Source organism: Syngnathus scovelli, chromosome 9 (genome assembly GCF_024217435.2).
Source record: "Syngnathus scovelli strain Florida chromosome 9, RoL_Ssco_1.2, whole genome shotgun sequence".
Taxonomy (NCBI): domain Eukaryota; kingdom Metazoa; phylum Chordata; class Actinopteri; order Syngnathiformes; family Syngnathidae; genus Syngnathus; species Syngnathus scovelli.
Genome location: NC_090855.1, coordinates 10631192 through 10651684, shown reverse-complemented (window position 1 = coordinate 10651684; position 20493 = coordinate 10631192). Strand labels below are relative to the sequence as shown.

Sequence of the window (20493 nt, the reverse complement as noted above, 5' to 3'; positions counted from 1 at the left end):
AGCAAAATGTGTTGAGCTGTCATAAAACCCATAAATAAAAGTGATTTCGTACTGGCAGACACGTATTACACGTCTGCTTCTGTACTTGCCATTCATAGCGTCATGCGGCGCACCTTCGAGATTTCGTCTGCCCCGCAGACAACGAGATGCGAGCGGCTTCTTGCAGTTTTCATTTGAATGTATTTCTCGCTCTCCTCCAATTTAGCGTGTAATAAGGCCAGTGAATGCCACATTTAAAACCCTGGTGCATGTTTAACTTTGCACTCCATAGCTTGACATTTAAGACTTTTGGAAGCTTTTACCCAATTGTTAATAGGTGCTACTTCCAGGCTTACTGTTTTTATTTATTTTTTTATTTAGAATGAGTGTTCGACTTCCTTGGAGGTGCCACGCTTGTTCCAGATATTCTTTTGGGATTAGTGATCGCATTAAAAATAAAACACCAAAATGATGTGAGCACATTCCCTCAGGCTGCAATTAAAAGAAGAAAAAAACACAACATGAACGGTCATTGAGAACCAGGGTCAAACCAGAAGTGCAGGTCGAATGTGTGCGCGTGTATGTGTGTGTGTTCATAGCGAGTGAGATCGAACGCCCAAGTCTCAGCGCAACTCATTAGGCGTGGCATTTAAATAAAAGTATGGCGCTAATTAAAAGCGCGCGTGGAACGAGAGCACATTTTCCCCAATTATGCTATTCCCTGATTAGGTTTTTATATTATTACAAACACATTGCTTCGTTTGGTCTTATTGTCTTAAGTCAGATGAGATGTGTTTCTTTTTATTATCCGCAAGTTTGCACTTTGCACTTTAATGGGGTGCTAATGTTGTAATAAATAAAATGGCTGTGGTGCGCAGGCCACAATATTAGGTACACTTTTTAGAGCGGGAATACATATAAAAAGGGCAAAAGTAAAATATGTATTTAATTCATCAATTTTAGTTGGTAAAATGGGATAATTTGTTAAAATTGGAATACATACGAATAATCATTGTACTTTGTATGTAGATAATGTATAAAGATAGCTAATGTACACACGTTGCCCTGCAGGCCATCGAAAGTAACCTGGTGCAGAAGTCACCCGGCGGCCTGACCTACATGGCGGAGTGGCGGGGGGGAATCCTGGACCACAAGATGGGCCACCTGGCCTGCTTCTCCGGGGGAATGATTGGCATCGGCGCCGACGACGGCGCGCCCGACAAGCGGCAGCACTACCTTGACCTTGCCGCCGAGGTCACACACACCTGCCATGAGAGCTACGACCGCTCAGGTAAGAAGGCAAAAAAATCTAAATTGTCAAAATTGTGTGGAGTCAAATTCCTGCACACTCGAAACCAAACTCCAAATTGTGTCGGCTGAGCTGAAACGCTCAAACATCCTCAGTATACATTGACTCGAGTGGAATATTTCAAGTGTGCTTAAGTGACGCCTGAGTGACTCAAATGAAGGGCTCTGCTCCAGACGTCCTTTTAAAGAGGAAAATCTCAAAGTTGAGACATTTTTATTGACGCCGTTTAATGAACAAACATTGTTGGCGACGACCACTTTGGGCCATTGTTTGGCAGATAGACAGAAATTGCTCATTTTCTAATCATCCTTGAATCTTCTCTCTTCATTTTCTGTCCTACTCTTTGGTTTTGCACCAAAAACGGTTTTTGGGTCAATAGACTTTTGTTTTTTTTGCAAAGCGTTGTATGTATATAACAGGCGGCGGTCTTTTTTTCTTCCAGTCACCAAACTGGGACCTGAAGCATTCCGCTTTGACGGCGGCGCCGAGGCCACGGCAACCCGGCTGAGCGACAGATACTACATCCTTAGACCCGAAGTCATCGAGAGTTACATGTACATGTGGAGGCTTACCCATGACCCCAAGTACAGGGAGTGGGGATGGGAGGCTGTTGAGGTAAGTAAAAACAAAAAAAAGAAACACATAACAAAGCAAAAGCTCTAAAGACATCCGTTAACATTTACAATCGAGATGGCTTCCAACTAGAAACAAAGTTGTAAGATAAGGAGAAAACAAGAACGTGAGTTACAAGAAAAGTCACGCATTTGTGAGGAAAAAATCAAACTCCAATCAAGTGGGAAGTTTACAAGATGAAAATCATTGTTGTGATAAAAGTCTTGAGTTTGTGTGGTCTGAGAAAGATTGATGAGAAAAAAGATGTAACGAAGAGAGAAAAAGTCTTTATTTTGAAAATTACGTAAACTTGCAACCATGATTTAAGTTAATACGATATAGTATTAATCAAAATTATTTTATTATATTATGAGGCAAATTTAAAAAAAGGCAACAAATGTTCGCACAACTAAAACTATTACAATGAAGCAGATATTTTTTAATATACTACGATAAAGTAATAATCTTATGAGAGCAGTTGTCAAGAATGAGAAACAAATTTTGTCAATATTTATAAGCTTGGTGAATTTCTAATTACGGTCACGTACGTGCACCGTACCTACATACTGCATTTTATGGCTTGAACGTAAATGGCTGCCTTCCAACGCTCGCCGACCCTCAAGTGGATTTCTCACGTGTTCCTCGTTCCCTCCCTCTGCAAGATGATTTTCATTGACTGTCTATCAACGCTAAATTTAAAAGGAGGTATGTGATTGGTTGGACTGAGTTTTACATGCAACGGACACGATAATGATACATCGCACAGCCCGAATTGTAATCTTGACGGTTTAATTTTCAAAGACATTGAACATCCGAATTTAAATTAAATTAATGTTATAAGAATTAAGTTGGGTTTTTTTTCTGAATGAAATATTTGTGTGATAAAAGTATAATCAACAATTGCGTTGTATTAGAGTGTGCTGTGAAAGCAACATATCATGAACTACTCACCTTTCACGTCAAATCCCATTAGCATCCCTAATTACCCTTTCCAAGAATCACTACACACTATCATGCAGATGAAAGCCTGAGGTGACGCTTGTGCCTGGCACCCTCTTATTAATGTACATTCGCTGTCATCAAGAGCGAAGGGTTAGCGTGATGGATTTAGCTTGAGTTTAGTCAAAGGCGGCAATCGGGCCTTTAATTAGCCAGCACAAAGGTTGAACACGGAGCATTAACACGTCAGGGTCTCGGCTAATTAGCGTGCGCGAGCCATCCCTTTGTAGCTAACGCCACGCTAATCCGCTCGGCTAGCTCGGACGCTCCCCATTAGGCCCGTTTCGTTTCGCTCGGGATTTCTATTGTGCTCGTACTCGGCTTTTCAGGTGCACACGCGTAGTTTGAATATGATTATGAGTGTCGATGAGGGGGCCCTCGCACTATCTTTGGGATTACAACTCGTTGAAATGATCAAAAAATATACACCACGTATGTTTGATGTCCCGTTCTCAGGCGCTGGAGCGGCACTGCCGAGTGGAGTCGGGCTTCTCGGGGATCCGCGATGTTTACACGTTGGCCGACAGCCACGACAACATGCAGCAGAGCTTCTTCCTCTCAGAGACTCTCAAGTAAGTTAGTAAAATTCTGTGAAATTAACCATATGTTGCTGTGCGGATGGTGCTATTTCCTTACTCTAGAACGAATTAATGGCATTTCCATTTATTTCAATGAGGATGGTTGATTTGGGATACAAACGATTTGAGTTCCAAGCCCGGACACAAAATCTGTGTATTGATCATGAAGGATTTGTTTTCAGGTATCTGTACCTACTGTTCTCTGACGATGACCTCCTCCCCTCGGAGGACTGGATCTTCAACACGGAGGCTCACCCGCTCCCCGTGGTGCGCAAGAGCTGCCTGCAGGATGTCTCGGTCACCGCGCAGGACAAGAACAAGCTCCCCGGATGACCACCGACCTTTGCGTCCATCTGTCCACGCAGCTCCAAGGGATGCGTTCAACTTCCTTTCCAGTAAAGGACGTGGTGTTTTTTTTTTTTGTCACGCTGTGATTGTATAGTCTAATCTTTTCAATTTGTTTTTTTGGGTGGACAATCAAGACGAAGCTTTTGCAGGCACTTTTTCTTTCCTCTGTGAGGAAAATGAGCTCCATACTGTCGGGGAAACCACTTTGAGTCTGTCAGGGTTGGGTTTTTTTCTCCAAAGGAATTATTTTGCTTCGCTGACCAAAGGATTTCTTTTCCCCCGCCGCATTCCTACAGTCAAAATTAAGCATTGAAATGTAATAAGAAATATGAAGAGTTCCAGAATATACTGTTGATGTCATGTTTTTTGATGAAACTTTCTCAAAAAATGTCAGGAAAGTGTCTTATGCATCCTGGGACCATTGTAGACAAAACATGGACACTTGTTTGGGTTTTTTTTTGGTTTTGTTTTTGCCTTTTTGGGAGCACACATCGATGCTGAGAATCATTCCCAAGCCCAAATGTGTTTTCTCGTTCCAGTTCCTTTTCTGGTTTTCCTACCAACACTGATTATCAGTGATGTACATAAAAAAAAAATATATATATTTCATTCCTTAGTTCTTTTGTGATCTTTTTGTTCGGTTGGTTTGCTTCCCTCAGGTGTTTACGTAAGAAAAAGGAGGAAAACTAACGTTAAAAACACAACAACAGTATTAAGATTTTAAGTCTACTTTTTGCGGATATTTGGATTCTTATTATTACGACTTATTAAAGTTCGATTTAACTTTGGTTGTTGAGTATTTTCAAATACTGATTTAAAAGAATAAAGAGCTGTGCAACTTTGTACCTTTAAAAGAAGAAATGTGTTGTTTTTGTTAACTGATTAGTCACATGAATGAAAAAGCCTAAAATAGGGTTTCTATGATACTACTTTTTTTCCAAACTCATACCAGTGCAAGTATTCACTCTGAGTACCCAGTGATGCGTCTTGATTATATATATGTATATTATATATATTTTTTCATTTATTTATTTATTACATATATATAATCGATATGCATCACTGGGTGTATATATGTACATACGTATATATGTATGTATGTATATATGTATATTTATAAATGTATATAGTTTTTTTTACATAAAACAAGAACTTTTTTTACTATTATGCAGCTATTGCGACTTTTTTGTGAAGTTATAACTTTTCTTGAAAGTATGTTTTGTTTTCCCCTCACACTATCGCAGCTACTTAATATTGCATTTTTTAAATTATATTTTTGTAATATATTTGGGTCGGAAAGATAATATAGCAGAAAGTATGGTACTGTACATACGTATTGCTGCATAAAAAAATGATTTGATCACATTTAAAGGGTATAATTATAAATTCTGAGCACATCTCTGTCTTGTGTCTTTCATAATGTGAGGATAACAAGCCAGTGATGTGCATAGTTATTTCTGCCCGCTGTTGCCAATTGCATTTCGCAGCTACTTACGACGCGCAACGTGCATCCCATATGTGCTCGTTGTTGAGCTGGACGACGTGACAAGACCAATGAGACGAAAAGCGAGGCTTCAATCGCGACGGGCTTTGACACGACACCTCCACTTTCCTTCCACGAGACATCCGCAACGCGTCTTGACGCCAATCAAAGAAGCGCTTTTCAAAAAGCTCTCAGATGTATTCTGGGACGACGTACGGCAAACAAACAACACAACAGGAGCGTCTCTTCTGTGCTCCCGTTAACATATTTGTCATCATCTGACATGAAAAATTTTCAAGCCGCTCGCAACTCATCAAGTCTGACAAGTCACTCTTATTTTGTCGCGTTGCATATCACGCAACTAATATCATCTAAATCCAGAATCATTTTATTTAGGGAAAATCTGAGGGTAAAAAAAAAAAAAAGCGGTTCTGGAAAAGACAAGAATGCTCTGCAAATCACCAAAGTCCAAATACCTCCGATTTTATTGCAGCCAGAAAACTTTAAAGCACTCTCCTGCAAAATGGAATGAGCTCACTTCCTCAGTCCTCAGTGGCTCATTTATTGGATGCTTACGTGCATTTGAACGAGCTCAATTGTGTGTGGGTTGTGCAGTGCGAAGAGCCGCGGGGGGCCGAGAGGCACTTGTCAGAACACGACGCATAACAGTGTCATGCCAACGCTGCAAATAATGGGCCTCAACCTCGTGCGAACCGGCCCGACACCTCGTCAGCAGCGTTCAGAGCGCAGCAAGGACGCACAAATGCACGCTAATGCCACTAAAAATAGACCACGTCACGTTCTTTTTGGCCGCTCATCTCACAATGTGATGCCAAGCTGAAAATAATATGTCCAACTCATGTTGGCTTAAATCCAACTAAATACGTCATTTTGTGTTTACTTATATTTAGACAAAGGACGGCAGACTAAATATTCCCATTTGGTATCATATTTTCCCCAAAATTATACTAAAATCCCGACCACAGCGTGCACAGTATGTCATTTTTCTTATGTAAGCTCTGTAGAGTACATTAATATTGATTTTCTCATTTATTACATTGGATCTATTGTTTTTAATTATGAACGCTATCTCAACTGACAAAACAAAATAACTATTTTATTTTAATGTATGATGTAACGATGTAAGGTCAAGAATATAATATATGGTCAGTTATTTTTTTAATTCTGTAAGATTTACAGTCAAGATAAAGATATTAATTTAATTTATATTATTCAAGATCCACAGTTCAGTCACTGTTTTTCCGCCTGTCGCCACCCTTCAATGGCTGTACAAGTAACCACGACTTAATGTGCGCTTTGGTGTAATGAAGTTTTCTCATTTGAGAGTTTATGTTGTGGGCGTAATCCTTTAATTAAGCGCCTCGTGCTTTTAATTGGATGCGGTTTTTAAAATGATCCATATTGAATGTACACTGTTTCCTTGTGCGTTTACAAGTGGGGGAGAGGGGACGCTTTCATGTAATCAAACCAAAATAAAGTAAAAACACTTACTCTGTTGAGGACAGAGAGGGAACGCGTATAAATGTGTATATGTAATTGTATTTGTAAGATTCATTTATGCATGTCACATCTCCTGTCCTGTATTTGGCATTGGAGCTTTGTTTGCAAATTACGGATACATTTCCTATGGTGGCATTACAACAAAAATATCCTAAGCAAATAAGAGGCCACCTCAAAAATCAACCAATCAATCAATCAATACAGCTTTATTTGCGGACACAGCTTCGTGGGAATCAGAGAACGTCATTACTTTAACGACGGTCGAGCCCACACACGCATCTTGCTAGCGTCTTGCTAATTGAGCATAAAGTCATTTTCATCAATAATAACCTCTTATATTAATTATTTTATGATGAGCGAGGCTCCGTCTGTCACTCGGGACTTATCAAAGAGCGCCGTGATTCTGATGAATGAAACCGACGCAAAGTGGGGAATATGAGCCTTGTAAACAGGCCCGTTAAAAAGCCATTTGATGTTTTCAAAGCATAAAGATCAGCTAAGATAAACTAGCAACAGACCAGATCTATGGGGAGAGATTTGTTGTGAATTGTTTTCACAGGATACGCACGATGTTTACGTAATTTTTAGACCCGTAAAGATATCCGTACAGCTCAGCAGCATTTAAGTTAAACATTTTTAATTGCATCTTTAAGAACTGCTTGTTTTCGACCATTTATTTAGGTACAATTTTTATTCAACGTTACGTTTTACTTTAACCATGATTTAAATATTCTCTCGTCACCGTCCTTTGTCCGAGCACAATGCAACTGTTACTTTTTAGGAGTAAAACCTGGTGGAAGCAGCGATATTGAGCATCAAGTGACACAATCTATTTCAATCAATTTCCCGCCAACAATTTAGCTGTCGTAATCAATTGTAATGAATTGGAGCTAGATTGGAAATCGTGTCACTTTTGACAGCCCGCACACTCATCTTGTCTTTTTACAAAGCGTTCAAAGGCCTTTTTGGTCCACACTACAACAGGTAGCGGATGCCAGCTGCGGTCTCGTTAAGCCGCATTGTCGCCGTGGGTGAATTTACAACAAGGCCGAGTCGGAGGTAAACGACAGCTTGCTGGATTCGTCAACGTATTAGTTTGACTGGAAGGAGGTAGCAAAGTTGACTTTGATTGAGTGACTGGGTGTCATTCCCAGACAGGAAAGGACAAGGAATCTTTAAAGGATTCCATCTTTTTTTTAATGTTGCCAATACAAAAGATAAGACAAAAGTATTGTACCGTATTTTCCGGACTATAAGGCGCACCGGACTATAAGGTGCACATTCAATGAATGTCCCATTTTAAAACTTTGTCCTTATATAAAGCGCACCGGACTATAAAGCGCACCATTGCATCATGTCAGATTTTTAATCCAAATCAAATTATTCTCCATTTTATTTTTTTATTTCAGCTTCAGACACAACAAATTACTTTATAATCACAACATAATGATCCATAGTCTTTTTGATTCATGATTCATAGTCTTCAGCGGGCCACTTATGATTGATTTCATGACACCATGCTTCGGGCCAGTTTAAGTTTAGAAATTTGGTGTCACGTCTCGTCCCCAACTGCTCCACTATGTGTCTGTTGTCTTGGTTTCTGTCTGTGTGCTCGCCCCTCCCCTCCGGTGTGCCCATGATCAGTGTGATTGTTCCCACCTGCCTCTCGTTACCTGTTGTGTATAAAAGTCCTGTCTGCCCCTCACTCCCGGTTGGATCATTGTTAACGTCATGATGTCTTTTTGGTTCCAGTTGCTGTCATTGGTAATGTCACCCTGTCATTTTGTTTCACGTCTTTTTGGTCAGTCTCGTTGTTAGGTTTTGTTAGGTCATGTCAGTTGCCGAGTCTGTTAGTTTGCCTTTTTGAGTTCACCAATAAACCCTGGTCCAAGCTGCACTTGGTCGTCCTGCTCCATGCTCCACCCGATCGTGACATTTGGTCCATATATAAGGCGCACCGGACTATAAGGTTTTTAGGTGCGCCTTATAGTCCGGAAAATACGGTATATGCATAATGATCCCTCTGTTAAGTAAACAAATTGTATCTTTTCCCCCAAAAAAAACAACTTATTTCAAGATAAATATCAATTATTATGCCCCAAACCGTACATTATGTAATGAACCAGCAGCTTTTGCTTTCTGTAGGTGTAAAAAGCAGGATGGGAGAGGATTGAGACATTCAATAATCACTTTCTTGTCAGCAAAAAGGACATTGATCTTGAAAATGTTTTCAATCTTCTTTCCAATTTACACAGTATTAAACACAAAGTGTGCCACCACACTTGCCAATTACGCCCAAAATAATGCTAATAGCGGCCTGTTCTAGTAAATCTGTCTGGCATGCTAACTTAGCAGCCTAGCTATGGAGTAATGCAATCTTATGCTAATTCCACTCTGGGGCTCTGTTAAAGTGCTAAAGAAGATCAACAGTGCATTCAAAGGACATTTTCTTTTCATCAGATCTTATCATCGGATTTCTCTGCGAACCTCTACCGCCGCCATGGCAGCCATTCAGTTCTGAATTTGCGATTAACGATTCCCACAAGAACTTCGATGCAAAGGGATGAACGGCGCCTCATCATTTTGCGCTCACATATCTCCCACCGTCGTCGTCGTTTTTTTCCTCTCTGGGGTGTGAGCGGCAGATCAATGAGGATGCTCCATCACGGAGGTCGGAATGATCGTGAGCTAAGATGGCTAATACGGTGTTACTGTGTGCCCCAACGGGTGAGATATGAGAGTCACGGTTTTACGCTTTTGAGAGCTTCAGCTATATCGCCACTTGAGATTTTAATTTCCTGTTTTTTTGTTCTGTGGGCTTTTTTTTCAAAGAATCACTTCCACAACAATCCTAGAAAATCACAGCGGAACAGACTGCTGAGCTAATTTTTTAGAAAAAGCCCGCCGGCTGTCCATATGGCCCTTGGGAACCATTTTGATGACCTCTCCGGTACTGTATCGCTACACCAGCCTCAAATCTCCTGTTGTCATGTAAATTGACCGAAGCGAGTTGCTTTGTGTCACATAATAACGCTTTTATCTGGGTGAAACAGCATGTCACTCATTCCCCAAGGTTCTTGCAAGGATGGAACTAAAATGGATGCACAGCATACGCTACGTTCTTCTTAATGCTTCCAGGATTTATTCAGTCCCGCTGTAATAGGTGTTTTCATAATTAATATGATCTACATGCATGAATTATACATAAATCCAACATATAGGAGTTTGTGTACATAGCGCGCCGCCATGCTGGGCTCTCTCCTCAACAAACGTAAAATCGACATTATTAGCTAGCTAACGTGCCGGGTAGACTTTTGAGATGTTCTGCCCTTTACAATAGGAAGCCTTTTGAAAATTTACTCAATATCCTTGAATCCGGCGTGAGATGCCTTATTGTCTTCACTTGGAAGACAATTCAGTGCATTATTAATATTTTTTCCACAACCGTAGCACAAGTTTGGAATGAGCACAGTTTAGCCTCACTAGCAATCCTACAAGCATTTTGAAGTCGGATATGAGTAAATTCTATACAACACAGTCCAGAATGTAACCTACCACAGACACTGCAGGTTATGCATGGTTGCCATGGCAACCACAAAAAGGCCGCTCTCCTCATTACGAGGCTAGTGTGTGAAAAGTGAAAGCCTGAAGTCAAGCTCAAAGGAGAGATCAATGTATTTCGGGCCGTCACGAGTAAATTTCCCTCAGGTGTCTCAGACTAAATAAACGCTAAAGGCACCTCGTGCGAAATGGTGATGTATGGAGATACCAGAAGGGGAGAACATGGACGCTTTGATACGTTTAAACAGCCCTATATTGTACAGTGTGTATATATATATATATATATATATATATATATATATATATATATATATATGTGTGTGATCCTGTTTTCAGACGTATTAAAGAGGTAAAACACTTGACTCTGCTTTGTGAGGCTCCCCTGAAGATATTTAGTATTTTCGTTCATCTTCTTCTATGAAATCTATTCTATATAACAAAAAAAGAAGAAATCAGAGGGGGCTAGCATCTGCTCTGTTGGAACACCCTGACCAGTTTCTACAGATTTTATACACGTTAAGCTCGGAGCCGAGCTAAAACGTTAGATCCAAAAGTATTATGACACATTTTTTTCCCATAATTATTCAAGTTCTATATTGCAACATGGACCTCACTAAAGGGCCGTTTGGTTTAATGAGCTATGGGAACAGATGAGCTGGTGTGGTGGTGGCGGCCGTCTAGAACCAACGTGCTTTGGTGCCCGCTGGCTAATAATCACTCAGTGAGTGGCCGGGTGACCACGTGATGAAGCCACATGCAGAGGCGTGATGCTAACATTCACATTTCTGGTGGATGGTTAGTTCGCGCCGATTGTGAGTCAATAGGCCACATGCGCTGCTTCTTCTGTGTAGCTTCTAAAAGTTCGAAGAAGATGTTTTTCATTTTGTCAGTCTGGCTGTACTCGGGCAACGAGTGCTTTGAGTCTGCTCAATTCACACAACTTCCTGTGTCTTCTTCCAAACCCTGAATGTCTTTTTTGTGTAAACGGCAAAGCTCATCAAATTCTTCCGGCACGCTAGCGTTTGTGAAAAGAGCGCAAGCATGAAAAAGCACAGATAGCAACGCATGCTTGCCGTTTGTTAGTGTCTTGTCGAGGCCTTTGTTTGGGGAGGGAAACAACACGCCGGAACGGAACGAGGGGAGACAGCGGTGAAATGAATCCGAGTTGGCTTCACGCTCCAGCTAATCAGATAGCAACCAGAGAGAGAGAGAGAGATTTATCAGCATGGAGACATTTATCAGTGCAAAGGGACAACCCTGCAAAGTCCACCAGGAGCACAACAAATACATTTGATCAAAGATAATCATAAGCTTCAGCACTCGATGAAGCTTATTGGTTCATGTTGTGGTTGCACCAGCAGGGGTCAGTAAATCTTGCGCACCTAAAGTCAAACTTTTATAGCTAAAAGGGAAAACAGATGGACTTGGAGCTTGTTGGGCTTGTTGTTGGTAGTACTATTATTATTTAATAAAATAGTTCAAATTATTTTTCATTTAATTATTTTCAACTCACTGACTTTCCATATCAGTCGTTTTCAAGAAATTGCTTGACGTTTTAAAACATTTGAACATTATCCTTCAAGACTTACAGGATATTTTGCCCTCTAACAGTATAAGCGCAAAACCTAAGAAAAGAAAGAATAGACACCTTTTTTTCCCCCACACAAAAAGTTATTTCTAACTTTTTTCAATCTTTAGTAACCTCGGACAGCATGAGTTGGTTTTGCCAAATAAACAGGTTTCTGACCAAAACGCGGAGAAAATGGTCTTTTTATCAAAATTTATCAAGTAAAAATTTAACTTCAACAATAAAACAATATTTAGATGTCAAAATAATGATAATGTATACATACAGATATATTTTTAAGTGCTACAAAAAATGTGTCTTTGTTCATCTATCTATGCCAGCAGTTACATGTAGAAGTACCATACTTCATCCCAGGGGTATTTTGTCAAAAGCAAGTCACATGCGTATTAAGTCACTTGGAACTATTTCAACTTGTGGAAAGAAGTTTGTAAGTTCTTTAAATTCTTACAGGATCCACAAATGCTCATAGACACTGTAAAAAAAAAAAAAAAAAAAAAGTCTCCCACAGTGAGCAAACGACTCCCTGAATGCTTGGAATACACGGCAAAAAGCTGCCAGACTCGCTTGTTGTTGTTGTTATTATTTTTTAATGGCCAAGTACCCCGCTGAGCCTCGGCTCCACTGACGCTTCATTTTTTTTTCACCGAAAAGAGTGCACACTGAAGATAAGATGTGACAGCTCGATAGCTGCTCACCGCTCTGCATGGAAAACTGACAGTCATAGCACATCGGAATGGGTGGGGGGAGAGGGGATATGTGACCTTTTTTGCAGATGGATTTCTGTAAACTCACACTGGATGCCGTGACATTCTCATTGTGTTTTTAATTTGCCAGCGCACACTTAGATTAAATATGCACGCAAGCACACCCGTGGGCTAAACAGTCTGTGCTGATTTCGTAGGGAAAAGGTCAGGTTGGACGGGTAATTTTAAAGCCTTTTAACAGGTTGTCATCCATATGTGTTACAAAACATTACACAGAAAGCATTTATTTAGATTGGGAAATTTCATATTTGATCATTTTTGCTGACTGCTGATTTCTGCTAAATTCAAAATGGTTCCTAAGTGTTTCAATAACTGCTTAGGGTGTTACTGTCTTGCGCACATGAGACTGCTCTCATTTTAGTCATAAACACATTTTAGGTAATTAACAAATAAAGATTAATTTTTTTCACATTTAATAATCCACAGGCTCATCTAATTGAAAGATACTTTAAAAGCTAGCGAGCAGCTGTAGATACGCAGCTAGCTAGATAGCTAGTAAGCTATAGAGAGAATAGAAAAATACTCAACAATACAATATCTCTCTAAAAAATCTCATTGAAGTAGGAGATGAGTTTTGAGGAGACTCTATTGGAAGAACTTTTAGAAATCACTCTCCTTTCCGCCACACAAAGACGGATGCATGCTTTGCGAGAGCGGCTACGAATTGCTTCGCGGGAGAGGCCAGATAACCTTGAGCCTGTCGTGACAGATGAAGTCGGAGCGCATTCGAATCATTCTTCTCTCTTTTGTTTTCCGGGATTTTTGTTTGTTTTTATCGTCACAGAAGAAGTCAAAGACTTCCTGGTGACAGACGTTTTAAACACGGCTTATTTAGCCGAATTGAATTCAGCCGAAACAAGCTCAAAGTGAATCGGGTTGCAGGCATATGGAGTCTTTTGTTCTGTTATGTACCTTTGGCTTTATTTCATTTCAGAGTTGACCGCTTTTGAAGGGCAGCATTATGTGCTTGAAGTCAGCCGTGTCGTCCAAAGCGGCTTGGCGAATTTGAGACAAACCCCGGAGCGGACACGCACGCGCCGCTTACCAGCTTAGTGACAACACTTTAATGGAGGACGTGGCGCTCGGCCGACGAGGATATTAAGCCCGAATGGCGATAACTTGACAAATGTCGCCAAGTTATCTTAGGATCATGAAGGTCACGAGCATTAGTGATGATGCGACGGACAGCATTTCCGACGTGGCACGCTAGCCATATACAGTGAATCCCTGCATATTCGTAGTTTGACATTCGCAAATTCACATGTGCATTGATTTTTGGCGGCAAACTTATACTTGGATATTTGCTGAAAGTCTAGGCTAGTTCCTGTTCCTGTTTTGGCTAGTTCCCCATTGTCAGTGCTTTGTTGTAGTTTGTTTTTGTTTTTGTTTTTGTTTTTGGTTTGGTTTGGTTTATTTTTGTTTGGTTTATTTTTGTTTGGTTTGTTTTGGTTTGTATTATGAAGGGTGGGAGTCACTCATCTTGAAGGATTTAAGTTTTGAAATTGGAGGATCACAGTGTTGCGATCTAATATAAAAATGTATTTGGTGTCCCGCTGGCTCAGACAGCTCTCCTTACATTTCTCTATGTGTTATCCGCTTCTGTATGGTGTGCAACAAACAAATGTGACTTGATTTTCCCCTCGATATATTAAAATGAGTAGTAGGCTGGTAGAAAAGTATAACTCTACAATCTGGTTTTGCAAACTCCTCTCAGGGTCATTTGAAAAAAGACAAATGGCAAGCAAAAGCATATTTGGGCAAGGGGAAGACTAATGTTCATTCCTTAGAAAATGGCTTTTTGTCCCCCCACATCGCATCTAAACGAATTAGAGCAATTCGGACTCTATTCATCCGTCACTGGCAGGGGATCAGTAAAACATGCTCATAAATTATTGCTCAGGTGATTCATAGCCACAACCTACACATTCACAACTTGAGTTGGAAAACGGAAGTTATTACTTACGATGAATTCAATTTCATGCTGCATTTCCATCATTTTCATGCTGCGCACTGGCTTCACATTGCTTCCCCCAATCCTCAACCCCACAATATTAATTATAACATTAATTGATGGCTTGGGATAATGTCACTGCATGCATTGCACAATTAATAGCGGCAACTAAAATGAGTGCCTTCACCGCGAGACACACAACAGATGATTTTGACATACAAAAGCATTGCTCATTAATTCATGCAAAAGGGCACAGTGTGGAAAAAAAAATCATTATGTGCCCATTCACGGGCGTGTCGTCGAGGGAATTCAATCTGTTTTTCCCTGTACTTGTTTGGGACGACATACATTCTCGAGTCATTATGGCAGCACCTCGTGGCCTTGGTTGTTGTGTTTAATTAACTTTCCGGGATTTATCTGTCATGCGTCGCCAATGAGCCAAGAAAGCTGCGAAAGATTGATGTTTTCAAAAGGCCGTCGAGTCATTGTGCTCTGTTTATTTTGCCCTGCTGAGCGATGGCTGTTTGATTGTGTGATGTATTTGGAGCGGCGCTACCTTTGTCTTGGGTACGTTTACCCTTCTTTGCAGCTGCCCATTTTAGAACTTTTCTATTGTCTCAGCACAAACAATTATCTGTTCCAGTTAGCATGGTACCCTTACAAATATCAACGTACAGTCCCTGGTTTTATCTAACAATACCAAAATAAAGAATGCAATGTTTCGGCCTCGCAACAGCAGTGGGTGGCACGGTGTTTAGGTGGGAGACGCCGTAGGCTAACATGTGCAAAGTAGCACGTGAGTTCCCAAGATTGGGTGAGGTGAACTGCCACCTTCCCCTGTGTCGACTGATCAAAGACGTAGCTATGCCTGAGCGACGGGGAAGAAGCTGGAGAGCGAGCCGCCTGTGATTCACCGAGACAGGCCCAACGATGATTCATTGATGATGTTCTTGAAGAGAGAGGGTCGCTTCATCTCGTTTTTGCGAACAGACGTCATCAAAGCACTTCCGCCGCTCAGGGGGAGGCCTCAGCGGGGACGCCTCCGCCGGGAGGACAGGCTCTCGCTCGCAGTAACGCTCAGCGAGGCGTGAAGTGAAACCGAGGTGCCGCATAGAGCGAGAGGTCCGAAACATGTACTTTATTAATTGTTTTGTTTTTGTCGTCTTGATTAATGCATCACACCGGACCTTGAGGACTCATACAGGCAGGCGGGCGATGCGAAATTGACTTAACAGTATCACAAGCTAAGGAAAGCTAACAATATTTCATTGCAACTCGGTTGGATGGCCTTATTATATCGAGAACTGAATTGATTGTTAAGATGTGAGCCAATGGTGTGGGATTTATTGTTGGTTAAAAGCATATTGAAGCGCCCACCATCCATTTTCTATAGACCTTTTCCTCATTAGTGTGGCGGGTGATCTGAAAACCATGCCCAGCTACAAGCGGTGTGAATCAGGGCAGTACAGACATGTACTCTTCCAATTCTCTGTGGCTTGCATTTCTTCCTGTCACGGCCCTTGACACCACAGCAAAAGTTATATGCATACTAAGAATGTAAGATTATTATATTCGTCCCTTGTGGTAAATGAAACGCCCACCCCAAACAAGACAACATTCCTGATAAACACAACAATCAAGGGCAAGTCGGAGTTCAATTACAGCGGAACCGGTGCACTAATATACTATTATAACGAAAACCGTACTATCAGCAAATCTGATTCTAAATGAAGGAAATTGCTTTCCCTGCCTTATAATATATTCCTAAGAAGGAAGCACTTTTTTTGAGTCCTATCAAAAATTCCGACTGCATTGGGTGAATCTAATCCACAGCACGTATATCAGACCCACTCGCGTAATCTCCACTAACCCTAAATCTCCCGACCCTGAGGGCAAGGCTGAAAGTAGACCAAAATCTAATTATAACTGTAAAGTACCAAACCCGAAACAGAACACCTAACTCACTGTTACCCAGCTAGCGAAACGTTATGATAATAAGATATCCTAGAGCGTGTACCTGTTTGAGAACCTGAAAAACATGCTCATGACATACGTTATCCAGGAATTGCGGTTAATCTTTCTCTTTCACTTTTAGAGGGATGGTATGCTTTGTCTGGATGACCTGTAGCCACTCACGAGTAGGAGAGTTGAATTTAAAAAAAAAAAAATAGGTGTGACATTCTTTGAGCGGAATATCAGGAAGTGAGGTGATAAAAGTACACTTGCGTACTCCTTTGAGCAGAGCGCCCTGAGGATGGCTGGCAGTGACGGCGAGAAACCCAAGGCGACATTGAACAATACGTAACACTGCTATCGTTTAACACTTTGGAGAACAAACAATCAAGAAAAGATGTGTTCTGTCAAAGTCATTATTCTTCTCTTCTGCTACGGTGAGTGTCTTTTCTATTGTATTCGTTCTTTCCATTTTTAATCAAATTGTTGTTGTTTTTTTGGATGTTGTAAAAACAAAAAATGCCTGGAATTAAAAGCAAGGAGGACTCGTCTATTTGAGATGTTATATCAGGCAATAATGGAAAAACCCTATTTTAAGATGAACTTCTTCACCTGACGTGATATTGATGAACTCATTACATGGCTGATAAAAATGCAAATTGTCCAAATGGACTGCTTCAATCTTTTGTCTTGCTTGCCTGCGACTGACTCCAAGGGCGATAACATTTAACGCTAATACAGCCCCGGCTCATTTTATTGTGTATATGCTACTTATTTATGAAACGCTCGGGCTATAAAATAGAACGCATGAAGTGTACTCATGGGAAACAACTAGCGACTTTTGTTTTTGTCGAAACTTACTTAAAGTCATCCTGTTAAGCAAAACACATCATGTTACTGATTGAAGGTGTTAGTTTGAAACTGAAAATTATCGTGCACTGAAATGACTCAAATAGACTTTGCCCTCGGTTTGTGTGTGACAGCTTGTCTTTCCACCGGAGCCACGCGCGTGTCCTTTGAGTCCAAGAATTTTTACAATGTGCTCAACTGGATCGCGGCGGAGCCTTCATCCACAGACCAAAAGGTCCTCTACAGCGTCCAGTACAGGAGGTACAGAACCAGGGGTATAAATATTGCGTAACAGCCGCTGGTCACAAAAACTCCCGCCGTATCAACTTGATTTGCTCCGCCAAACTAATTGCAGGTACGATTCGGAACATCGTTTCCAGATCAAGACCGAGTGCCAGAACATCACGGCTCTTCACTGCGACCTGACGATGGAAACCCCTTCGCTCCCCGATGTTCATTACGTGGCGCGGGTATTCGCCAATGGTCGGTTCCACGGACGCACCACCAGGTTCAACCCCGTCGCGCACAGTAAGTCAGCATGTCAATACACGGGAGTCAATTTTGAGCCGTGTTGGACGTTATTCCGTGTCCCCTACAGCTATTCTGGGCAAAGCCAACTTGTTTACAGACGTGACACCGGCGTCCTTGTTTGTTAGTGCCACGCTTCCGTTGGGGCCAAATGATGTTTCCGTGGCGGACATCATCAGGAAGAGCAAGAGGGGTCCCGTCAATACGTCCATTGAATATACCTTTAAGATCACCTCCCCAAAGTCGGATGAACCGGTAAAAACACGATTTTGCATAATTCACTTACTGGATTGTGCAATGGCTGATCAATTTCTGTTCCTATGTGTGTCTAGGATTACCGCAGCCTGTCTGCTCAGTTTGTGTTCCAATTGAAATTCAGCGAACGTGAATACTGCGGCTATGTGTTCTATAAGCCTTTGTGCGAGTGGGGTCGCAATGAGAGTGAGAAGGCCGACTTCTGCGCAACTCTACGAAGTAGGCACTCATCACTTACTTTGATTGACGGCTTGCGAGACTTCAGACCACAGAAGGTTCTGGGTCCAAGTGTCCTTTCAGACATTTTTGGCATACATGTTATGGTTAAATAAATAACATCAATAAATTAAATACATAAAAAATTAAATACATTTCAATCTAAATACATAAATAAAATAAATAAAGTTAAATAAATAAAATTCTTGATTCTTGATTTTATTTTGTCAGGAACTGCTTTAATCGTGTCTCTGTTAAAACGTGAGAATGTGAACGTGCTTGTGACTTCCTTCTTTGTGCCATTATTGAGACCAAACCTTGCGTGAAAAATAATCTCCTGCTCGATCGTCACTAACTCCAAGACGATAACATCATGCACACTACTTTTTCCACCTTACTCTGTCGAAATAGGCTTGTTTACTTTTTTCAGTCCCCGCAAGACAACATGCTATCAATAGAGACCAGTAGATTGAGATCTAGATTGACAGCAAAAAAAATTAGGAATTTGCGGCGTACATTCACAACAAACTTCTGCTTAGCTCCCCCAGGTGACCTCGCCAAGATTCTACCATGGCCGCTTACGGCCGCCACCCTCCTGGTTATCATTGCCATAGTGCTGCTTGGAGCTGTGTGTATCTACGTGAAGGGCGGGATGTACAAGAAGCCACCTCGGTCACTGGTGAGTCACCCCATTCTTCTCATATTCTTCTTTTGCTGACTAAACACATGGATCTGGAAAAGTGGTTGAACTGGAAAATCGGGGCCCTGTAGCACAGGATTTGGCACGTGGGTCCGAAAGTTGAAGGCATTGAATGACTGTAAATATTTACTTGTGGTAATTGCGACAGTAGTTTAGAGCCTCACTGAGCATCATTTTGTGGTGACATATTTGTGTGTAGGCAGAACAATGAAAACATGTTTCTCTGTTGTACTACGTCAACAAGAAATTAGACCTCAAGTAGGGCCAACGTACCTCAAGACAAGTTTCTCAAGACGGTGTCATGTTCTTCCTGTATTTTGTATGTCTATATTAAACTTGAAGAGGGTGTAGGCAGACGCTTGATGATAAATCGCTAGCTTGGTAAGAATCTCGATCGTTTCTACGAGGTAACGTCATTTCCCCGAATGTGTCGTTTGCCTTTCACAATAGGAAATACGTACCACCAGAGAAGTGCCAAATGTCCCCCAACACCCAGAGAGGAATCTGCTGATTTGCAGAGTGATGGTCTCTGCTCAAACTGAACCAGTCTATGTCTACAAGTATGCTTCTGCCAGGCTCAATCCAAACAGGGTTTGCGTCAGACCTCCTGGAGGCTATTCCCCACAGGACGACCCTTGTCAACCCTGGCTGGGTGCTACCAACTCATCGGTGGGCAGGCCAAAAGGCCAGGCCTCCAGTAGCCAGTCCTCTGTCGTTTACAGCTCCCTGGAGGGGGCGGTTCCGACAGAACCAAACGAGTTTCCAAGGACCCTTGCGGAAAACGCATCCCGCCTGGACGTGGATCCGTTCGAACAGCTGCAGTTGAACACAGTGCGAGACGCCAACGGACAATTGAAGTTGGCATCTGTGGCTTTCCAGGTAGAGAGAAAGCCTCTGCTATCCGACCGCTTGGAATCTGGGGGGAACGTTTCAGTTTTGGCTCTTGTCAAGCGCTTGGATAGCTTTGACTCATCAGACTCTGGGTGTGTCGACGGGACGCCGGTACTGATGAACTGCGACCAAATTCCGTCGCCTGGAATTTACATAAGCAATAGTTTGCCAGCCGGTGATACCAACCCGGCATCGGGGTACAAACAAAACTGGTTGCCTCCGGATACCACACCCAACAATGATCAGGACTTCATCAGAAGTAACCGTGACTGGACTTTCACGAGTTCGACAGAAACGGAGGATGGGGAGTTCAATGACAACGCAGAATCGCCAGGAATATTTCTTGAAGATTGGGCACTACAAATACAAGATTAATACCTGGTCTTTTTAAGCTATTTTTGTTTACAG

The 20493-nt window shown here is 41.6% G+C and overlaps 3 protein-coding genes across 7 annotated transcripts in view; all 3 read left to right on the top strand.

Annotated features, from left to right (window-relative positions):
- The window catches only part of LOC125975260 (mannosyl-oligosaccharide 1,2-alpha-mannosidase IC), a 66455-nt gene extending 61769 nt beyond the window's left edge, over nt 1-4686 (top strand). For all 5 annotated transcript variants that reach the window (XM_049730562.2, XM_049730560.2, XM_049730563.1 and 2 more), the window contains 4 exons: nt 1051-1270; nt 1731-1903; nt 3356-3471; nt 3660-4686. In XM_049730562.2, coding sequence (XP_049586519.1) covers nt 1051-1270; nt 1731-1903; nt 3356-3471; nt 3660-3810 — 660 coding nt within the window. In that variant the 3' untranslated portion in view covers nt 3811-4686. The remainder of the gene's footprint in view (nt 1-1050; nt 1271-1730; nt 1904-3355; nt 3472-3659) is intronic.
- Nucleotides 4687-14182: 9496 nt separating this feature from the next.
- On the top strand, nt 14183-19173 carry ifnlr1 (interferon lambda receptor 1). Its single transcript, XM_049730566.2, has 6 exons — nt 14183-17083; nt 17630-17756; nt 17851-18023; nt 18152-18278; nt 18356-18497; nt 19034-19173. The coding sequence occupies exons 1-5, from the start codon at nt 17044-17046 to the stop codon at nt 18393-18395; spliced, it is 507 nt and encodes a 168-aa protein (XP_049586523.1). The 5' UTR covers nt 14183-17043; the 3' UTR covers nt 18396-18497; nt 19034-19173.
- The window catches only part of myom3 (myomesin 3), a 33910-nt gene continuing 31966 nt past the window's right edge, over nt 18550-20493 (top strand). The window contains exon 1 of the mRNA XM_049730554.2: nt 18550-19173. The gene's annotated coding sequence lies outside the window, so the exon portion shown is untranslated. The remainder of the gene's footprint in view (nt 19174-20493) is intronic.

Coding starts and splice junctions, on each gene's coding strand:
- ifnlr1 (XM_049730566.2), top strand. CDS start 17,044: ATGTGTTCTGTCAAAGTCATTATTCTTCTCTTCTGCTACG. Junction 17,757..17,850: donor TACAGCGTCCAGTACAGGAG/GTACAGAACCAG, acceptor AACTAATTGCAG/GTACGATTCGGAACATCGTT. Junction 18,279..18,355: donor CCCCAAAGTCGGATGAACCG/GTAAAAACACGA, acceptor ATGTGTGTCTAG/GATTACCGCAGCCTGTCTGC.